Source organism: Cololabis saira, chromosome 21 (assembly GCF_033807715.1).
Source record: "Cololabis saira isolate AMF1-May2022 chromosome 21, fColSai1.1, whole genome shotgun sequence".
NCBI classification, from domain to species: Eukaryota; Metazoa; Chordata; class Actinopteri; order Beloniformes; family Belonidae; genus Cololabis; species Cololabis saira.
In genome coordinates, this window is record NC_084607.1 from 37,702,577 (window position 1) to 37,722,657 (window position 20,081).

Below are 20,081 nucleotides of genomic sequence, written 5' to 3' on the forward strand. Positions count from 1 at the left end.
ATAAAGGTGTTTGTTCAAGAGATATTTTGCTCATATATAATTGACTAAATCAATAATGTAACTTCATGTAACTCTTTTAAAGGACTACAATCCACCAGAACATTGGGTCCTTGGACTGGGCCGAAATGTCAATCACCGTGATAGATTTCCTAGGAGATCGGGGGTCCCAGAGGAAACGTTCAGCTCTCACACTAATGGAAGAGCAAAAGGTTTGTTGTGGCAACTGAGATGCAGAAGTCCAACAGACAGGCTAGCCAGGTAGCTGGGTAGAGTTAGCAAAGGAAAGCACCAGAAAACATTTAACTGGGGAAATTACAACTCTTATTTGGCATTTTTCCCAGATTTGTGCAATGGTTCCTATAACTGCTCCTAAAGCGTCTTAAATGGTAGATATACCATTTAAGAAATATTGCAAGCCTTTTATTATTTTAATATTGCTGATCATGGCTTACAGCTTAAGAAAAATCAAATATCCTATCTCAAAAAATTATAATATTCTGGGAATCTTAATCTTAAACTGTAAGCCATAATCAGCAATATTAAAATAATAAAAGGCTTGCAATATTTCAGTTGATTTGTAATGAATCCAGAATGTATGACTTTTTTGTTTTTGTAATTGCATTACAGAAAATAAAGAACTTTATCACAATATTCTAATTTTCTGAGACAGTCCTGTATATTTTGACACATTGAATGAAATCTTCACATTTATAAACTAATGATGAAATTAAATAAATATATATGTATACATATGTATACAAACAAAGACAAAAACAACATACCGTGTAAGCCTTCTACCACGTTTTTAGGATAGTTAAGTTGTGTTTATGTATTTTAAGGCAGCTCTTGTTCAGCACAAGCAGAGCTGCTATTATATTATTATATTATTATATTATTATCACCACTGAATCTCAGAATGAGCTCGGCTCATCAGCTGCATCAATGTGCCCAGCACCAACTAGGAGGCTCTGCTGCCCCTGCAGGCTACAGCAGGTACTGTAGTACTGAAGGACATACACACACACATACAATGTTGCTCAAAAGAAACACACGGTACATATTATTTTTTAGAAACCCAATAAAATAAAAATATAACAAATGACCATTTCTGGCTTATTAAGACAGCTACAGTTCCTTTCAATATCAAATCCTCCATTGATTTGCGTTTTTAGAAATGGTCAATATGTGACTTTGTATGATTAATGATGATAATGTGATATGATGTGATATAAATAATCCACATAGTAGAGGAATAAAAAAACTATGCAGTGAGATTCATACATAGAGATCTATACATACTTGGACCGGGACATATTGATGATTTTTGGTTAAATACTGATTACTTTGAATGTGAGATAACAGCACAGAAATAGACGAGAATTAATTCCTCTTAATTAGTTAATATACCATTAATGACATTAAATATACAGATGATATTGAGTTAGTACAGACTTCCCTGTTTAATTTGAATACATTTTTCAGCAATATCAGATGGATAGCTTGTTTTGCCAATGTTGGGCTAAGATAGGAATTAGCATAAGTAATCAAGTACTTGTTTTTGTAGAGTACACAACTGCCTATCTTATCTTAAGATAGGCTGGTGGATTTGTTTTCAGGGGAGAACTCAGTAGTCTTCATCCTTACTGGTGCCAGCCACTATTACTTTGGCAGATATTTTTCTTAATACACTTACACTTATGTATAGTCTGTTCAGACTACAACACAGCTGATTCTGTACAGAGATACATTAGGGCTGCACGATATTAGAAAAAGCTGACATTACAATATCTTTTTTTTCTTGCAATATATAGTATATTTCAAGTAAAGTCGAAGTTTATTTTTATAGTACATTTAAAAAAACCTAAATAGGAATAAAATACATATACATATATTTCAATAAGAATAGAATGCAGGAAGTTGTGTCAAATAGATGCATGAGTTAATAAAGGCCTAAATGTGAATCATACAATCATACTTTTTATTATTTTGTCTTTTTTCTTCTATATTTTTATATTCAAGCGGCCAGTATGGCCTGAGCATAAAGTCTTGGGCATATAGAAGGAATTTTTGGCAAAATTAAAATGATTACTTTATGAATATAATACAATTAAATAGCGTAACATAAACAAATAGGACTGCTGTTTTTTCGCTGATGATTTTACATGCATGAAATTAAAGCAATGGCAACTGCACTTTAACGACAGTCAGTGTGTCATTTCACTTTCAAAGTAATAGGATGAAGCTAAAACACTGAACAGTGTGTCCCTGTCCGTCCACTCATTGAGCTCACTGTAAATTTTAGTTTAGTATTCCATGGCAACATATTAGAAAGTGTGAAAGTAGTACCATGATATTTCCTTACCCTTATCATGGTTTTCCTTTGCTCTGTAGATCCACATTGATGTCATCCGGCTTATGGACGATCTTTGGCCAACTACATTCCCTCATATGGAGATAGAATTGCACTTTTCAATGTTTGCAGAAATCAACAGTCTGTCTCAAAGCGCAAAGTGGGTCTTCCTGAAAGACTCAGGGAGAAAATGAAGACAAGAAAGGAAAATAAAAAAAAGTGCAGAGGAGCCACGAACCTCTAAACCCGATTCCAGAAGAAAGTTGACTACACGGGCCATTGAGATCGGTGGATACACCAGGAAGAAAATGAAACTAAACAGGTTAGAGCCAAACAAGGAGGAGACACTAGAAAGGTTGTTATGGACATCAGTGCTGGATTAAATGAGATCATGAAAGAGGGGAAGAGTCTTTTTTTCTCAAAAGGTGTTTCAAGTAAAGGCCATGAATCAGACTTTACATTGGATGTATGGGACTTTAAACAAAACTCTTTTTCTGATGATGTTTCTATTGGCACCATATATGACACTGTCAAACTGCCAAAGCTGAGATTCTACATCGCCACTCGGCCAAAATCAAGCTCAGGTGACGATGCCTCTAACACTGACTCTGAACTCAGAGATGATTGTTTGAGCTTGGAGGGCCAGGATGAGGTGATTGAAGTTTATCTCTGTCACCCAGTTACTCAGATCAAGACCAAGACCAGGCAAGCAGCCTGTTGTCACAGATCTCTCAATGTCTACAAATCCCCCAGTCATCACAGATCACCCAGCGCTCTCAGGGATCCATCTTATTTTACCAGAGATATTACAGGAGGATGCAGTTGTTTTTCAAGAGTATGCAACAGGAGACACCATGTGTGACCCTTCTGACCCTGAAATGATATTTGGCCCAGACACAGAAGCTGAGTTTGATCCAGATGACACACTGATTTATCAGCCTGAAACACCTGACCTTGCAACTTTACCAAAAATGATAACAATACACCATGCAAATTGCTTCTGTGACATGATTCATGCTTTTTCTGCCCCTGAGATTCTGAGCAGACCACTGGAAATGAGGCGATTACTACCAGATAACTCTGAGGAAGCTGGTAGTGGCTCAGGGCTTCTCAGAGATGTCTACAGCACATTTTGGCAGGGTTTCTATGACCGCTGCACACTCGGGACAACACGGAAAGTTCATCCTTCATCAGACACCATTTCAAGACTGACACTTGGAAAGCCATTGGCAGAATTTTCTTGAAAGGACACCGAGACTGCCACTATCTTCCTATTAAGCTTGCACCTCCTTCCCTTGAGGAGATGTTATTTGGAGCAGTGTACAGTGACCTGACAGAAGGATTTTTTCAGTTCACAAGCTGATAGAGGTCCTCATGCAAGCTTCACAAGACTTCTCCTCTGTCGAACCTGATGACCTTTTGTTTTCCTCAACAACTATGAATGCAGAAGAAGAGCCTCAGCAGAAGGAATTCTGGAAGAAATTTCCCACAAAGAACTTGTGCAAAAGCCAAAGTTTGTAATTGATTGTTGGAGGGACATCACGAAACCGCAGAAGTGGCCATGAGTGCGAGGGCCCCTTCATTGCTTTAATTATAATTATTTTGGTAGTACACATTTTTATTTGATGTATAACTGTAAATCAGTTTGGTCAATAGCAGTTGTTTTAAAATATAAAGATTGATTAAGTTAGTTTCAAATTATTTCAGTGAATTTTGTTAAGATTAAAATTGTTCAAATTTGTTTAAAGGAAAGGCATCTCATTCTGACTGGGAGGTAACCACTACAAAAATTGACAAAGAAAAAACACTTACTTTGTTGTATTATGCAACCAGTAAAGGTGTGGAGTACCCGGTGAAAATATTTATTCATCACTAAACATCATTTTAGGTTACTTTTAAAGTGATTTAAAAAAGAATGAGGCACACAAGTAAAATGTATTGGTCCTAAAGGCCTTTTAAACACCTGCTTTTTAACACCTACAGCAGAAATGTTCAGGTTTCAGTGATGACTTCCAGCTAACTGGTTCAGGTTCATCTTGGTTTCATTTGTCCATGACAGACCGGGACAGAACTGGGCACTTCTCAGATGTTTTGTACTGTAGATGTGGAGTATATTCAGATGTTTGCACTTGGAAGTAAAGCCCTTATACACATCCCAGCCAGTCAGGCTTCTCTTCATTGTAGACCAACAATTATTTGTCAACTACAACGGGAGCAAGCTGAACTTGGGCCAGTTGTTGTGAGAAGCTTTTCTTTATCAAAGAAAGTTACATTTTATTTTGAGCCCTTTTCCGCCCTCACATCTTTTAAGAGTTCATTATTTTTTTATGAACACCGTTCAAACTCAGACAATGAAGTAACAGACAGTTGTGTGAGTCCATGAGCTGCTCATCAGCGCTGGACTGAACCTGAGCCTCGTCTGGTGGTTAAACTCAAACACCGACACCGTCGTCCTGCAGGACCAACGGCACTGAGGTCCAGGGTTGGGAAACACTGGTCTAAACCCAAAACTGCAATTTTCAGTGTGTAATAAAGTCAGTGTGCACTTATCTTTCTCTGGCATGTCTTATTTTGTAAATATAAAAGTACTGCTTCGTCTCTTTTAGTGTTTGGCATATTTTGCTTGAACTGAAACTCAAACATGACGACTGAGGCATTCACACGCACAAAGATCATTAAAACGTCAATAAAAAGTAGTCCAGGTAACAACAGATTCAGTTTAACCGGTTAAACTGACGTCCAACCTTACAGATTATGTCAGCCACAAATGATTTGAGGCTTAAATATGAATTTAATATGCATCATTTCAATAAGTAATACAGGACCATCTCAGAAAATTCTTTATTTAAGTTCTTTATTTTCTGTAATCCAATTAAAAAAAAAATTTAAAAAAAGTCATACATTCTGGATTCATTACAAATCAACTGAAATATTGCAAGCATTTTATTATTTTAATATTGCTGATCATGGCTTACAGTTTAAGATTAAGATTCTCAGAATATTCTAATTTTTTGAGATAGGATATTTGAGTTTTCTTAAACTGTAAGCCATGATCAGCAATATTAAAATAATAAAATGCTTGCAATATTTCAGTTGATTTGTAATGAATCCAGAATGTATGACATTTTTGTTTTTGTAATTGCATTACAGAAAATCACAATATTCTAATCTTCTTAGACAGTCCTGTATAATTTGCTCAGTTTCTGAATTTCAGTCCAATTCAACAGTTAAACACTGTTGTTTTTCATGAGAACAAAAACAATAGTTTAAGGTCAAAGTTATATTTTTGCTGGAGAAAACAGGGCAAACGTGGAAACTTGAAAGCCCTGAACTGTGAGAAGGGATAAAAAGAGCAGAGTACTGTAGTATCACGAGCTTCAGCAGAACCTGCATTTATTAGACTGGATTGACAGAAGCAACAGGAGCATTGAGACTATGAAGTACATATGTGGAAGCAGGTCACAGACTTATTGACATGCGTTAGAAAAGATGTGCAAAACATTAGGGAAACAAAACAAAAAAATGCTAGATTAAATTAAAAATGAAAAGATCTGCTTTTTCTTTCCAGAATGTGGACCCCGGTACTTCTACTGGTGTGATTTTCACATCTTAATGAGTCTGAGTCTGTTCCCCGCTCGGGGGTTTCATTTGGATCTCTCCACTGACACTAGAGTTAGTTTCCTTCTCCCCGTCCTCCACCGTCACTGCCAACCACGACTCTTTATGTAACCTCTCGTTCCTCTCCACCTGCTGAGCGCTGGGCGGCGCCGTCACCTGCATCTCTGCCGGCAGGTGCTTGAACTCGTTCTCGTTTATGTCGTAGTCCTTCATCTTTGAGTTCAGGATCCACCAGTGACCGATGAACCCGATGTCTAACACGCGGCGGGGGAGCTCCCTCCAGGGCACGGCCAGGTCGGAGCACTGGGCCTCGTACAGCATGGTGTCGGGGTCGTAGTCGGCCTGGTAGACCACGGAGAACAGGCCCAGGCTGGCGTGGCGGAGCCGCCCCTCGTTGTGGAGTTTCACCAGACTCTGCACGTGGCCGTCGGAGCTGGCGTTCCGGATCCACGGGGACAACAGGCCCAGCTGATTGGAGCGCTCCCACATGGTTGCCTCAAACGACGACTGGTCGGGGCTGGTGTGGAAGCAGGCCCAGGCCCCGCCCAGCAACGACACGTACACGGAGGCTTTGAGGGGCTGATCCCTGGCCCCCACCACCACCTCCCGGCACGCTTCCTTGTAGTCGGAGAGCATGCTGCGGCACCACACACCTGCAGAGGAGAAACACACACCACGTTTACATGCAGTCAAAATTCGGTTATTGCTAACATTCCGGTTACTGAAACATTGGGAATATTCCGTTTCCATGGTAATTAATCATTTATCTGGATCAAACCAGCGACGCACGGAGAACATCATGACGCAATTACTGTCATTTCTGCTTCTTCTTCCTGTATCCAAATTCAAAACAAATGCTGCTTCAGCAACTTTTCCCTCACCTTCTTGTAAATGTTCTATCCCGGTACTTTCTACCGTCTACAAATGCAGAAATGTTCATATCCTTCATTACATTTATGAAGTGATTAGTCTCCTCCTGGTCTTGGTTTCTCCGTGTTTATAAGAACTTCCTGGACTCAAAAGACCAGGATTCCTTGTGAACAGAGCATGAGCAGAAAACTAATTCCTGTTCCGTTTGATGGGGATATTCTGTTTGGTGTTTACATGACCCAATATTCAGGTTTTAAAAGGAGTAACCCAGGGCTCATATTGGGGTTTTTAAAAACCCCAATATGAGCAAATTCTGGTTATTCAAAGGGGTTATTGGTGTTTACATGGCCGTGCAAAACCGGGTTATTGCCAATATTCAGGTTTTAAAAGGGTTATTGATGCATGGAAACACAGTCACAGTTCCCCTGGACGTTACCATGAATGTCCATCTATCAAATCTGGCTGGACGACACATAGAACATGCACGTGTAGAGTAGGAATGGGTGATATTTTACCGTTCACGATAAACCGTCAAAAAAATTCCCCACGGTAAGAATTTGTCATCTCGCGGTAAAAACGATAAATTCACGTTGACGTTTTTGTGTAACAAACATGGCGGAAGGCGGATCTGAGAGCGAGGAGCTCGTTGTTAAACGAGGCTCCAGCTCCGTTATCTGGAACTGGTTTGGATTTAAAAAGAGACGAGGAGCAAACATCATCTATTATGTGCAGAGTCTGCAAAAATAGAAGGAAATGGTTGTTACATTTTGATATAACGTTTGACTATTACGGAAAAAAATTGCAATAGTATCTAATTTGTGGCGTGTTCCAACCACAGGTTAATCTGCACATTTTATTTATATTAGAAGGTCATCACTGATAGGATTTTATTTTCAGTGAACTTTTATTCATTTGTCCTGTTTCTTTATTTATCAGGTTGTATCTTTTTCTACTTTGTGATTTTATAAGCTAAGAAAACTTTGAGGCCAATAGTACTTTTGCTGTTTGCACTGTTATCTCACTGTTTAAGCCATACAGTTAGAATAAATGTTGAATATGTTCTTACATTTCAAACTTGTTTCATTTGAGTCATTACAGTTTTACAGTACAGGTGTACTAATTTAATTGGTTTTTATTAATTCAATTTAATTGGTGTAGTTTAGTAGCATTTAATATTCTTTTAGAGCAGTGATTTGGCTCTAAAGACTGAATGTGGTGATAGATTTATAGTTACAAAGGTGGAGTTGAATTGGTATTTTTTTATCGTCATTTTTAATCGTTATCGGGATAAATGCCAGAAATTATTGTGATAAATGTTGTCGTCCATACCCCCCATCCCTAGTGCAGAGGGGGGGCGGAGGGAGCTCAAGCCCCTCCCCCTGTCCATGTGGCTAACACATTTAATCAGTAAAAACACAGAGCTGTAGAGTGATGAGGGGGGAAAATAAAAATGTAACAAAGCTAACTGGGTAGTTTTCAGTTTTATCTCTGTATTCATTGATGATAAAACATCACGTAGCGCAGGAGCCTAATCTGCTCCAATACAGCAGGAATCAGAATTATATTTTGAACACTGACAAAACTCAAAATCTTATACTTTAACTTAAAACGTAACTAGAACTTAAAATTTGCTTGACACAAATGAAAGTTCAATTGAAACACGTGGGAAAAACCCTAACCTTTTAAGTGATGTGTGTTATCAGGTGTAATGGCATTTTTAGGTTAGAAATAAGAACATTTCTTGGTAAAATCCTTAGTTTTTTGAGTGAATCAGTGAATTTGGTCGACTGGTGTAAGTTCAGGGTTTTTAAATGCACAGCCATGAACCTACTGGATTATATCATTTAGTCTTCAGTATTAGTTTGTTATTATAATATGGGGTATTTGTCGTGGGTAAGGTCTAAGAAGTTAAGAGCAGGTATTACAATACAAAACACAATAGTTTTTTATTGTAATGTAACAAAGCAACAAATGTAACAAACTTATTGTCGGAAAGAGTTAGTCGTGTTCCAACACCTGCCCCTCCAAAGGTCCCTGACATCCAGTACTGGAGTTGAGGGGGGATGAGGGGGGATGACATCCCCCCTGAAATAAAAATGGTCCAAATCATCCCCCCTGTAAAACTGCCATCCCTCCTTTCCATCCCTTATGTCATTTCATCAATGAATGTGGTTTTACTGCTATTTCAACATTTAGAGTCATCACCAGAAAAATACCAGAAAAATAACTATTTTGACAATTTCCACCTGTTTCAAGTAAATTTTCACTTGAAATAAGTAGGAAAATCTGCCAGTGGGACAAGATTTATCTTCTTATTACAAGCAAAAAAATCTTGTTCCACTGGCAGATTTTTCTACTTATTTCAAGTGAAAATCTACTTGAAACAGGTGAAAATTGTTGTTTTTTCCAGTGATGAGTCTTGTTTGAAGTGTAATGAGATTTTTTTACTAAAATGAGACATTTTAACTAGAAATAAGACAAATATTCTTGTTAAGATTGTGAGTTTTTGCAGTGATCCATTTTACTTATCCTGTGAAGGACAGAGTCATATTGATAAGTTCAGAAAAGTGTTTTTTATTGTTGTGTTTTGATGTATTTGATGTAAGCCCAGTGGATATTTAAAGCTTACAGAAGGCTGCATTTAACTGCTGCTATGTCATTCCTGCAGTATTTCTGCAGCTGTTTTGGTCACTGCTATTATTTGTAATATATTATATTATTTGTAATCAGCACAAATTATCTGTCCCCATATGATAAAATCCACCATCCCCCCTGATTGTTTTTAACAACTCGAGTACTGCTGTCTCCCATAAATAAGTTAGCTCATCTAGATGCTGCAAAAGACCCACACGCTTTCACTTTTAACACTGAGGGAAACTAATGGAGTCCAGGGAACTGCTGAAACTGTCCCAGCTGCTGCTGATCCTGAACAAACTCAACAATTAAACCTGACACTTCTTCAGACTATTCCTTCAAAATTGATAGCAACAGTTTCAGGTTTAGTTCAACAAAAACTACGGTTTTTATTATCTAGGAAGAATTTGAACCCCTTTAATCAAAGCAATTCTATCGTTTTCAGGGGCTCAAGAGGTATTTGGACTAAGAATGAAAGAAGTGGCGAGGTGTTATCCATCCCGTTTAATCATTAAAATGATGGTGGGTTGAGGAAATAAAAAGATAATTAAAAGCAATACAAAAGAGCGTATATGACTTACTGGAGTACAAGTGACCTGCTATGATTGTTATTGGAGCTGCCCGTCAGAACCCGGTCAACCCCAGCTATAAACCCTGCTACCAGGACCACAACTCACCAGCTTTGCTGTTCTTCAGCCTCTCCCAGCGGCTGCTGGAGGGCAGAGACGCTGCTGTCTCCGCCGCCGCGCAGAACAGCCTCTTCGGGGCCCGGAACGTAGCCATTTCAGCAGAACACGGTCCCCGTCGACCTTCTCCTTCTCTTCCCCCGGCGCCGTCGACCTTCTCCCGGGCTGGAACGGAATCCCGCGGAGGAGCTCACATGGAAACAAAATGGCGCTTCTCGGGTGGGTCGCAGTTCATCTTCCCGCAGCACAATCACCACTGCAAAGGTTCCGCTTCATATTAATTCAACCCTAACCCTAACCCTAAAGCTGTTTTAATATGCCACTTTATTAAGTCTTAATATTTTTTCGGGCGTAAAAGTAACCGTTAAGATCCCCAACCTGTGCTCAGTTTATCCAAATAATGCCTGTTAAGAAATTTGCTCCGAAGATTTCGGGATTTCTGCCTGACTGCCGGCTCCGGAGCTGATTATGGTTCCGCATTAAATCGACGCAGAACCTACGGCGTAGGGTACGGCGTAAGGGTACGGCGTAGGGTACGGCGTACGGCGCGCGTCGCCGCGTAACCTACGCCGTAGGCTCTCACAGGATTATTTCTCTCTATTTCCCACAAAAAAAATGCTTGCTCCCTTGGTCACAATCTGAGACGAGTCTGCAAATGATGTTTGCCCTCGGTCGGGGAGTCAAATCGACGCAGAGCCTACGGCGTAGGTTACGTAGCCTACGGCGTAGGTTACGTAGCCTACGGCGTAGGTTACGTAGCCTATGGCGTAACCTAACAGCCTTTATTCCAGCGCGATCTTCGCGAACAACGGACAAAAAAGGGATTATGTACATTCACTGAGTCAATATTATGAAAGTAAAATATATATTTCTCGCTAGAAATTTAATCAAAACACATTTTTATGCAGAAACTAACTCAAAATATTGATTTTATTCACAAAAAAATAAGAAAATGTCCGCCATGTTTTTTTTTGGATTCAGTCCGCAAATGACGACGAAAAGCATTCTGGGAAATTTTTATAACCCCTCGCTCGCGAAGTCAGCATGTGAAATCACTCGATGTGAAGGGGCTTTTTTCAGCCCCTAGCCCTTGTTATGCCCACTCCCCCTAGGTGAAAAGAGGAATTGGGACACCACTACCTTCACGGGAACGTGCAAAATTTAGGGGTAGTGAAGAAAACGAGGGCGAGGGGGAGAATTGGGACGGGGCCTAACAGAGTGACATTGGTAAATTACCATGAAAAAGGGTGTGAAAAATAAAAATTATTATTATTATTATTGTTGTTGTTGTTATTATTGTTGTTATTAACATTGCTGTGCGGCTTACGTCCGATACATACACACAGACACACACATGTATGAGTAGTTTTAAATGCAGTCTTAAAGAGCATATTGCAGGTTGGAGACCCCTGTGAATCAATGTGTAGGAAAATAATGTAGGAACTGAATTTTCATTGAAATACGCATAAATATATACTACAGTGACCTCCAGAGTTGTTTTTGTGAGAGTATTTTACTTCCGCATCTGAAAAAGCTGAACCGGAAGTGACGTAGCACCAGGGAGCGCGGTGAATTTCAACAATAGGAAAAATAATGGATCTTAATGTTAGTTGTGACACTGAAGTGGTTGTGAATGTGTATTCACACCAATATGACAGGCCACAGCCTTATAATTACGAACCCGTTAGGCCCCCCACGTTCTTTTGTTTAACAGCTGAAACTCGCTTTTTAAAAGGCTGATTTATGGGTCCGCGTTACACCAACGCAGACCCTACGGCGTAGGGTACGCGGCGACGCACCGAACGCTGCGTGCGCCGCGTACCCTACACCGTAGGCTACGCCGTCGATTTTACACGGAACCATAAATCAGCCTTTATTCACCGCAGCACCCGCCCGTGCGCTCCTGAAAGAAACTCCGAAAATAACTCCTAAAAGATGGGTGAGTACTTGTAATCTGTCTACGTTTGTACTTTCTAAACAGAAAACAAGCTTATTATCTTCTCTTTTTTCTGATTAAATGCATCCGAAATAGCCGGGTATTTTTAAAACTAAATATTTCCCCCCCTTCGTTTATAAAATAATTTGTATCCACATTACATCATTGTTAAAAAAAAAAACCTTCCACACATAACTGAAGATATGCGTTTTCAACCACATTCATAAGCATTCCAAATCTGTAGATCATCTGTTCTTCCAGCCTTCGGGCCGGCCTCCGCGGCGCAGCTTCCCCGGGAGTGGCGTCTCCTTCTCGGTAACCGAGTCCCCCCGTGTCCCCCCGTGTCCCGCCACGGAGCTGCCGCGTTAAATCGACGCCGTAGGGCTGCGCGTCGCCGCGTACCCTACGGCGTAGGCTCTGCGTCGGTGTAACGCAGTAAACGGTGGTCAAAAGCAGAGACCATTTATTTAATAAATAGCTTGGAGAACAGATGGTGGATCATCTGCAGTTCTGTAGTAAACAAAGGTCGCACGTTAGACGTCAGAATCAGAGCAGATTTGTTGTTGTTTTGGAGCATAATGTGACGTTCGAAAACGCAAAACTCCGGTTGTCTCTGTCTACACGCATCTACATAAACGGAGTTTTCAAAAATCTTCACTTTGCCCGGAGTTTTTTTAAACATTCGTTTATTTGCGTTTTCATGTGGATGACAGGTCCAAACGTAGGAAAATATCTTTGGTTTAGCAGATACCTGGCTACGTGTGTACGGGGTCTGCGCAGTCAGATGGGGCAGAGCTGTGGAGACGTCTCCCTGGTGCTGCGTCATATGACGCGGTGTTCGAAAAAAAAAAAGCGTTTGTAGGAGCTTTGCTAAAATCAGCCACCGTTTCCTCTGAATACGTGCCCTTATGTCTTGTAAAACATATTAAATCCTACATTAACTTCTCACATAGTCATTTTCACATAAGGTCAGGTATAATTTTTGAAAAAACCCTAACCTGCAATATGCTCTTTAAGCTTGAGTTATGGTTCTGTGTCAAAACGACACCGTGCCTACGGCGTGTGGTACGCGTCGACGCAGACCACACTCCGTCAATGACGTCGTCAATGACGTCGTCAATGACGCGTACCTCCCAAAAATTGTAACTACGCGTCGAGGCGACGCAGACCAAACGCAGACGAGAGGGCTGTGATTGGTTCGCTTGGAAGCAATGCATTTCCGGTTTCCGGTTTGAAGCAGTCGTGAACTTTCAGCGCTCTTTTCTTCGTGTATGTGTGATTTTTTTGGTTTTGTTTTTTTGCACAATAGTTGTCCTTATCTCTTTGATTCACTGTGACCGGAAAAAGTCAGATAAACCATTCAGGAAAAGATCGCGAATTAGCGGTCGCGGGGGTTACTGCACCGCGGAGAAATGGAGTGACGGAGAAGTCCGAAGGGTTACGATGGCGTCATGGTGATGGCGTGTGCTCTGCGTTGGTTTGACGCAGAGCCATTTCAGGCTTTACACACTTGTCTGCTGATTTTCGAGGACGACCGCCGGCAAATAAAAATATAGGGATACATTATGTAATTGGTGATTCTAACAAGATGCCAAGCAAAATAGAATTGGTGTCAATTCCCCGCCCTCCAAAAGTTTACCAGATGCAGCGTGATACAGGGGTTCTCTCTGAGGTTCTCTCGGAGGTGAGAGTTGAAGATGTCCCTGACAGAGGGCTCAGCCAGACGTTCCCAAACAGACCCTCACTTCACCCGAGTGTCCAAGACATACGGCCGAAGGTCAGATGAAACGACAACAAGTCGATCATTGACCTCCGGCCTAGGGTGTCCTGGTGCCACATGCACTGATGGACACCCTTATGCTTGAACATGGTGTTTGTTATGGACAAACGGTGACTAGCACAGAAGTCCAACAACAAAACACAGCTCGGGTTCAGATCGGGGAGGCCGTTCCTCCCAATCACGCCTCTCCAGGTATCACTGTCATTGCCCACGTGAGCGTTGAAGTCCCCCAGTAGAACAATGGAGTCCCCAGTTGGAGCACTATCCAGTACTCCTCCCAGGGACTCCAAGAAGGTCGGGTACTCCGCACTGCTGTTCGGCCTGTAGGCACAAACAACAGTGAGAGACCTTTTCCCGACCCGAAGGCGCAGGGTAGAGACCCTCTCGTTCACCGGGGTGAACTCCAACACATTGCGACTGAGCTGAAGGGCTATAAACAAGCCCACACCAGCCCGCCGCCTCTCACCCTGGGCAACTCCAGAGTAGTGGAGGGTCCAGCCCCTTTCAAGGAGCTGGGTTCCAGAGCCCAAGCTATGTGTGGAGGTGAGCCCAACTATCTCTAGCCGGTATCTCTCAACCTCACGCACAAGCTCCGGCTCCTTCCCCCCCAGCGAGGTGACATTCCATGTCCTTACTGAGAGGTCCAGGGATTGGGTCGTCGAGGCCCCGCCACGACTGCTACCCAGTCCACATGGCACCGGCCTATCATGGTCCTTCCTGCGGGTGGTGGGCCTACAGGAAGGCGGGCCTACGTCGCCGTCTCGGGCTGAGCCCGGCCGGGTCCCACGGGCAAAGACCCGGCCACCAGGCGCTCGCCTACGAGCCCCAACCCCAGGCCTGGCTCCAGGGAGGGGCCCCGGTGACGCCGATCCGGGCGACGTAACGGTCCTTGGTCTTTTCTTCACCATGATTAACATGTGAACCGCTCTTAGTCTGGCCCGTCACCCAGGACCTGTTTCCCATGGGAGACCCTACCAGGGGCGTAATGCCCCCGACAACATAGCTCCTAGGATCACTCGGGCACACAAACCCCTCCACCACAGTAAGGTGGCGGGTCAAGGAGGCGGAGAGCGCAAAAATATATTGCAATATCAATTTTTCCCCCCACCACTAGAGAGCGCAACAATATATTGCAATATCGATTTTTTCCCCCCACCACTAGTTTTAATCATACCCTGGATCTCGTTCTGACCTACGGTGTTGAACCTGATAATCTGTTAGACCGGAAATATATTTGCAGTTCAGACCGCGTATGCGTACGCATCATGGCCGCCACGCATATCCTGCGTTCATTTGACGCGTCAACGTGCACGTTCTCAAAAAGACACTGAACGCGTACGCGACCTGTAGTTTTCGCTGTGGCCGCAAGTGGCGCTGGTCTCGGTCAGATACCAGCTGGCCACAAGTGGCGATGCAGAGGTCGCCGGCACCGTTTCCTTTGCCGAGATCGCAACCAAAGCAATGTTATAATCTCCTGCTTCATCCAATATTGTCATGTTAACTTGTTTGTTGTTCTAATCTGCTACCGCTACTACTAAATATCGGTCACCGCCGGTACCGCCGGCTCTCCTCACGTACTACGCGAGCGACGTTGCGGTTGGTGGTGCACTCGAATGGACGTGAACGCAAGCACCAACAGTAAGTATATCTCAGCTCTTAGTGTCGCCTGTAAACTCCCTCCTATCTGATCACTATTTAATAACGTTTGAATTTAACATTGTTGACGTTCAAGTGCAAAATAGGAGGTATTATTTTAGCAGATGTTTGTCCGATGAAGCTATTGCTAAATTTAGGGAGGCCATTGCTCATCTTAAGATGGTGGAAAATAGTGACTGCAGGTCAGGATGTCAGCAGGCATCTACTAGACATCCATAAAGACAGCTGGAAGCAAGCACTGGTCATGTTCTGGGTCTCTGGAAAGCACCCAGAGACAACTTGCGTTGTAATAGATGCTAAATAAATAAAATTGAATTGAATCTATATGAATGAATGAGCTTTATTTTGTCTCGTGGCTAGCGTCCCAGCACAGTGAGATTTCTGCCAGGACAACCCATCAAGACAACAGAAAAATAAAGACAAAACAAATGACAACATATGACATGGGTCCACTGGTACAATTAGCTGAGAAAGGCGGAACAGAGCCACCCCCGCCCCCCTGTACATCAACTGTGAATGTGTGGAGCAAGTGCAGTCCTTCAAGTTCCTGGACGCGTCCACATCACTGCAGACCTCTCCTGGTCTGTCAACACCACTGCACTGGTCAAGAAGGCTCAGCAGCGGCTGCACTTCCTGAGGGTGCTCAGGAAGGAACGCCTGAACACACAGCTGCTGGTGACCTTCTGCCTTCTACCTTCTACCATCCAGAGCTGCTGGTGACCTTCTACCTTCTACCTTCTACCATCCAGCTGCTGATGACCTTCTACCTTCTACCGTTCCACCATCCAGCTGCTGGTGACCTTCTACCTTCTACCGTTCCACCATCCAGCTGCTGGTGACCTTCTACCTTCTACCGTTCCACCATCCAGCTGCTGCTGTTGACCTTCTACCTTCTCCCGTTCCACAATCCAGCTGCTGGTGACCTTCTACCTTCTACCGTTCCACCATCCAGCTGCTGGTGACCTTCTACCTTCTACCTTCTACCATCCAGAGCTGCTGGTGACCTTCTACCTTCTACCTTCTACCATCCAGAGCTGCTGGTGACCTTCTACCTTCTACCTTCTACCATCCAGCTGCTGGTGACCTTCTACCTTTTACCGTTCCACCATCCAGCTGCTGGTGACCTTCTACCTTCTACTGTTCCACCATCCAGCTGCTGGTGACCTTCTACCTTCTACCATCCAGCTGCTGGTGACCTTCTACCTTCTACCATCCAGCTGCTGCTGACCTTCTACCTTCTACCGTTCCACCATCCAGCTGCTGCTGTTGACCTTTTACCTTCTCCCGTTCCACAATCCAGCTGCTGGTGACCTTCTACCTTCTACCATTCCACCATCCAGCTGCTGGTGACCTTCTACCTTCTACCGTTCCACCATCCAGCTGCTGGTGACCTTCTACCTTCTACCATCCAGCTGCTGGTGACCTTCTACCTTCTACCTTCTACCATCCAGCTGCTGGTGACCTTCTACCTTCTACCTTCTACCATCCCGCTGCTGATGACCTTCTACCTTCTCCCGTTCCACAATCCAGCTGCTGGTGACCTTCTACCTTCTACCGTTCCACCATCCAGTTGCTGGTGACCTTCTACCTTCTACCTTCTACCATCCAGCTGCTGCTGGTGACCTTCTACCTTCTACCGTTCCACCATCCAGCTGCTGGTGACCTTCTACCTTCTACCTTCCACCATCCAGCTGCTGCTGGTGACCTTCTACCTTCTACCGTTCCACCATCCAGCTGCTGATGACCTTCTACCTTCTACCTTCTACCATCCAGAGCTGCTGGTGACCTTCTACCTTCTACCTTCTACCATCCAGTTGCTGGTGACCTTCTACCTTCTACCGTTCCACCATCCAGTTGCTGGTGACCTTCTACCTTCTACCATCCAGCTGCTGGTGACCTTCTACCTTCTACCGTTCCACCATCCAGCTGCTGGTGACCTTCTACCTTCTACCGTTCCACCATCCAGCTGCTGCTGACCTTCTACCTTCTACCGTTCCACCATCCAGAGCCTACTGACCTTCTACCTCCTACCGTTCCACCATCCAGCTGCTGCTGGCCTTCTACCTTCTACCGTTCCACCATCCAGCTGCTGCTGACCTTCTACCTTCTACCGTTCCACCATCCAGAGCCTGCTGACCTTCTACCTTCTACCGTTCCACCATCCAGAGCCTGCTGACCTGCTGGGACAGTGTGGCACTCCAGCTGCACAGAAGCAGACAGGAAGCAGACAGGAAGCAGACAGGAAGCAGACAGGAAGCAGACAGGAAGCAGACAGGAAGAGGCTGCAGAGGGGACAAACTCAGCACAGAAGATCATGGGCTGCCCTCTGCCCTCCCTGCCCTCCCTGTCTGACATCTACAGCTCCTGCTGCCTCAGCAGGGCAAGGAACATTTTAAAGGACAACATCCACCCCGGTTTCCACTTCTTTGACCTGTTGCCCTCAGAGGTGTATAATCCAGGTGCCATAAAGTAAAAACCCTGCCATCTTTCTGGATCAGCCTGTACATTTAGAACAGGTGTTTTCACTAACGACCTACCATCTACCTGCAGAGGAGCTGGTTTAATGATTGGTTGGAACAACTGCTGGACTGGAATGGCACCTGGATTATACACCTCTGTTTGCCCTCTGGCAGGCGTTTCAGGTCCATACGGACCAGAACAAACAGACTCAGGGACAGCTTCTTCCCCAAAGCTGTGAACTTTCTGAACTCATAAGCTACCTCATACTGTGCAATATTCTTCATCCATTATGTGCAAAATTCTTTCATCCATTCATGTGCAATATTCTCTCATTCATTCATTTTCATAGTGTATATTTATGTTTCCTGTTTCTTATTTTGTTTTTTTTTTAATAGTCTTTACATGTGTGCACTTTTATGGGGCTGCGGCCTAATCTTATTGTATCATTATAATGATAATAAAGGCTTTCTATTCTATTCTATTCTATTCTATTCTATTCTATTCTATTCTATTCTATTCTATCCTATTCTAGAAAGGATTACACTGGGATGGAGGAGGGAAAAAAGGCATCTTCACACTATGTATAAATACAGTACACAGTGTGAAAGTGCAAAAACAGCTGAGCACAGAAAAGCAACATACTCATAACAAATGTAACAAACATCATAACGAGGACTTGCATGTGTGTGTGGGGGTGGGTCGGTGGCTGGGGGGCGGATCACAGTACATGCAAGTGAGCGCAGCTCTCCATATATATATATATATATATATATATATATATATATATATATATATAATATACACTTTGCTAGTACTGGGTTGGACCCCTCTTCACCTTCAGAACTGCCTTAATCCTTTGTGGCATAGATTCAACCAGGTTCTGGAAACATTCCTCAGAGAGTTTGGTCCGTATTGACATGACAGCATCCCGCAGTTGCTGCAGATCTGTCAGCTGCACATCCATGATGCAAATCTCCCGTTCCACCACATCTCAAAGCTAAACTAATCCAATAGAGCACCTATTGGATTGGGATCTGTTGACTGTGGAGGCCATTCATGTTCAAGAAACCAGTCTGAGGAGCCGCTTGGTGGCATAGTGGGTTAAGCAAGCGGCTCATATACTGAGGCTACAGTCCTCCTGCAGCGGTCGCATTTATCCTGGTTTATATATATATATATATATATATATATATATATATAAACCAGGATAAATCAGCCAGAAAAAGGGTAAGAATGCCATGTCATGAAACAATTCACCTATTTCATTTACAAAAGATAATAATGATGATAATAACTATGTTAAGCTCAAATGTGTGCATGCCCGCTTGCCGCCCATTCGCTTTGCTTGCGGCTTGTGTTTGCTGTGGTTATTATTAAAACAAGTAGTAACAAAAGTAGTAACAAAATAACATTTGAACCATTTTTCAGTTTTTCAGTTATTTTATTGTCTGAAAAATGGTTCAAATGTTATTTTATTGTCTGAAAAATGGTTCAAATATCTTATTTTGTTATTTGAATTTTTTTTTTGTTTTGTTGATGAGAAAATATGTTTCTCTATTTTTCTTATTTTTGTGAGGGGGATATATATTGTTTTTCGGCACTACCTTGTTCTCTATAGCTGATATAACATGAATTACTCCTATGTGGGATCAATAAAGTTCTTATTTTTGCCATCTGAGAAAATTAAATATATTATATATGTTGCCTAAACTGTTTCCCAAGTATATTAGTGCGTGTGTGACACGCACTAATGTGTGTGACATAAATGAGACGTAAAACGTAGATTTCTTTGTAGAAAGGCTCTTTATGAAAATAAGTCCATTTACTTGTATTAGTTTACAGCGCAGTCTTGAACATCCAATATGGCGGCGACGTTGAAGTATTGCAGCAGCGGGCAAGAACACTCGATGGGGTTCCCCTGCCACTTATTCATTTGATTAAAGGTGCTCTAATGTATGGAGATATTGAGACAGCACTTCCCGTGTTAGTTATTGAGGATTATTGGATAAGAAATGTAACAACAAGTTTATAAGTGCTGTCTTTAAGTCGAGATCATTTAATGACTATCACAGAGGTTTATATTCTGACACT

At 42.7% G+C, this 20,081-nt stretch overlaps 1 protein-coding gene across 1 annotated transcript; it reads right to left on the minus strand.

Annotated features, from left to right (window-relative positions):
* Nucleotides 1–5,718: 5,718 nt before the first annotated feature.
* Nucleotides 5,719–10,359, minus strand: timm29 (translocase of inner mitochondrial membrane 29). The gene is made up of 2 exons (XM_061711401.1): nucleotides 10,150–10,359; nucleotides 5,719–6,621 (listed from the first exon to the last, which is right to left on the minus strand). The coding sequence occupies exons 1-2, from the start codon at nucleotides 10,253–10,255 to the stop codon at nucleotides 5,960–5,962; spliced, it is 768 nt and encodes a 255-aa protein (XP_061567385.1). The 5' UTR covers nucleotides 10,256–10,359; the 3' UTR covers nucleotides 5,719–5,959.
* Between the last annotated feature and the right edge of the window lie 9,722 nt (nucleotides 10,360–20,081).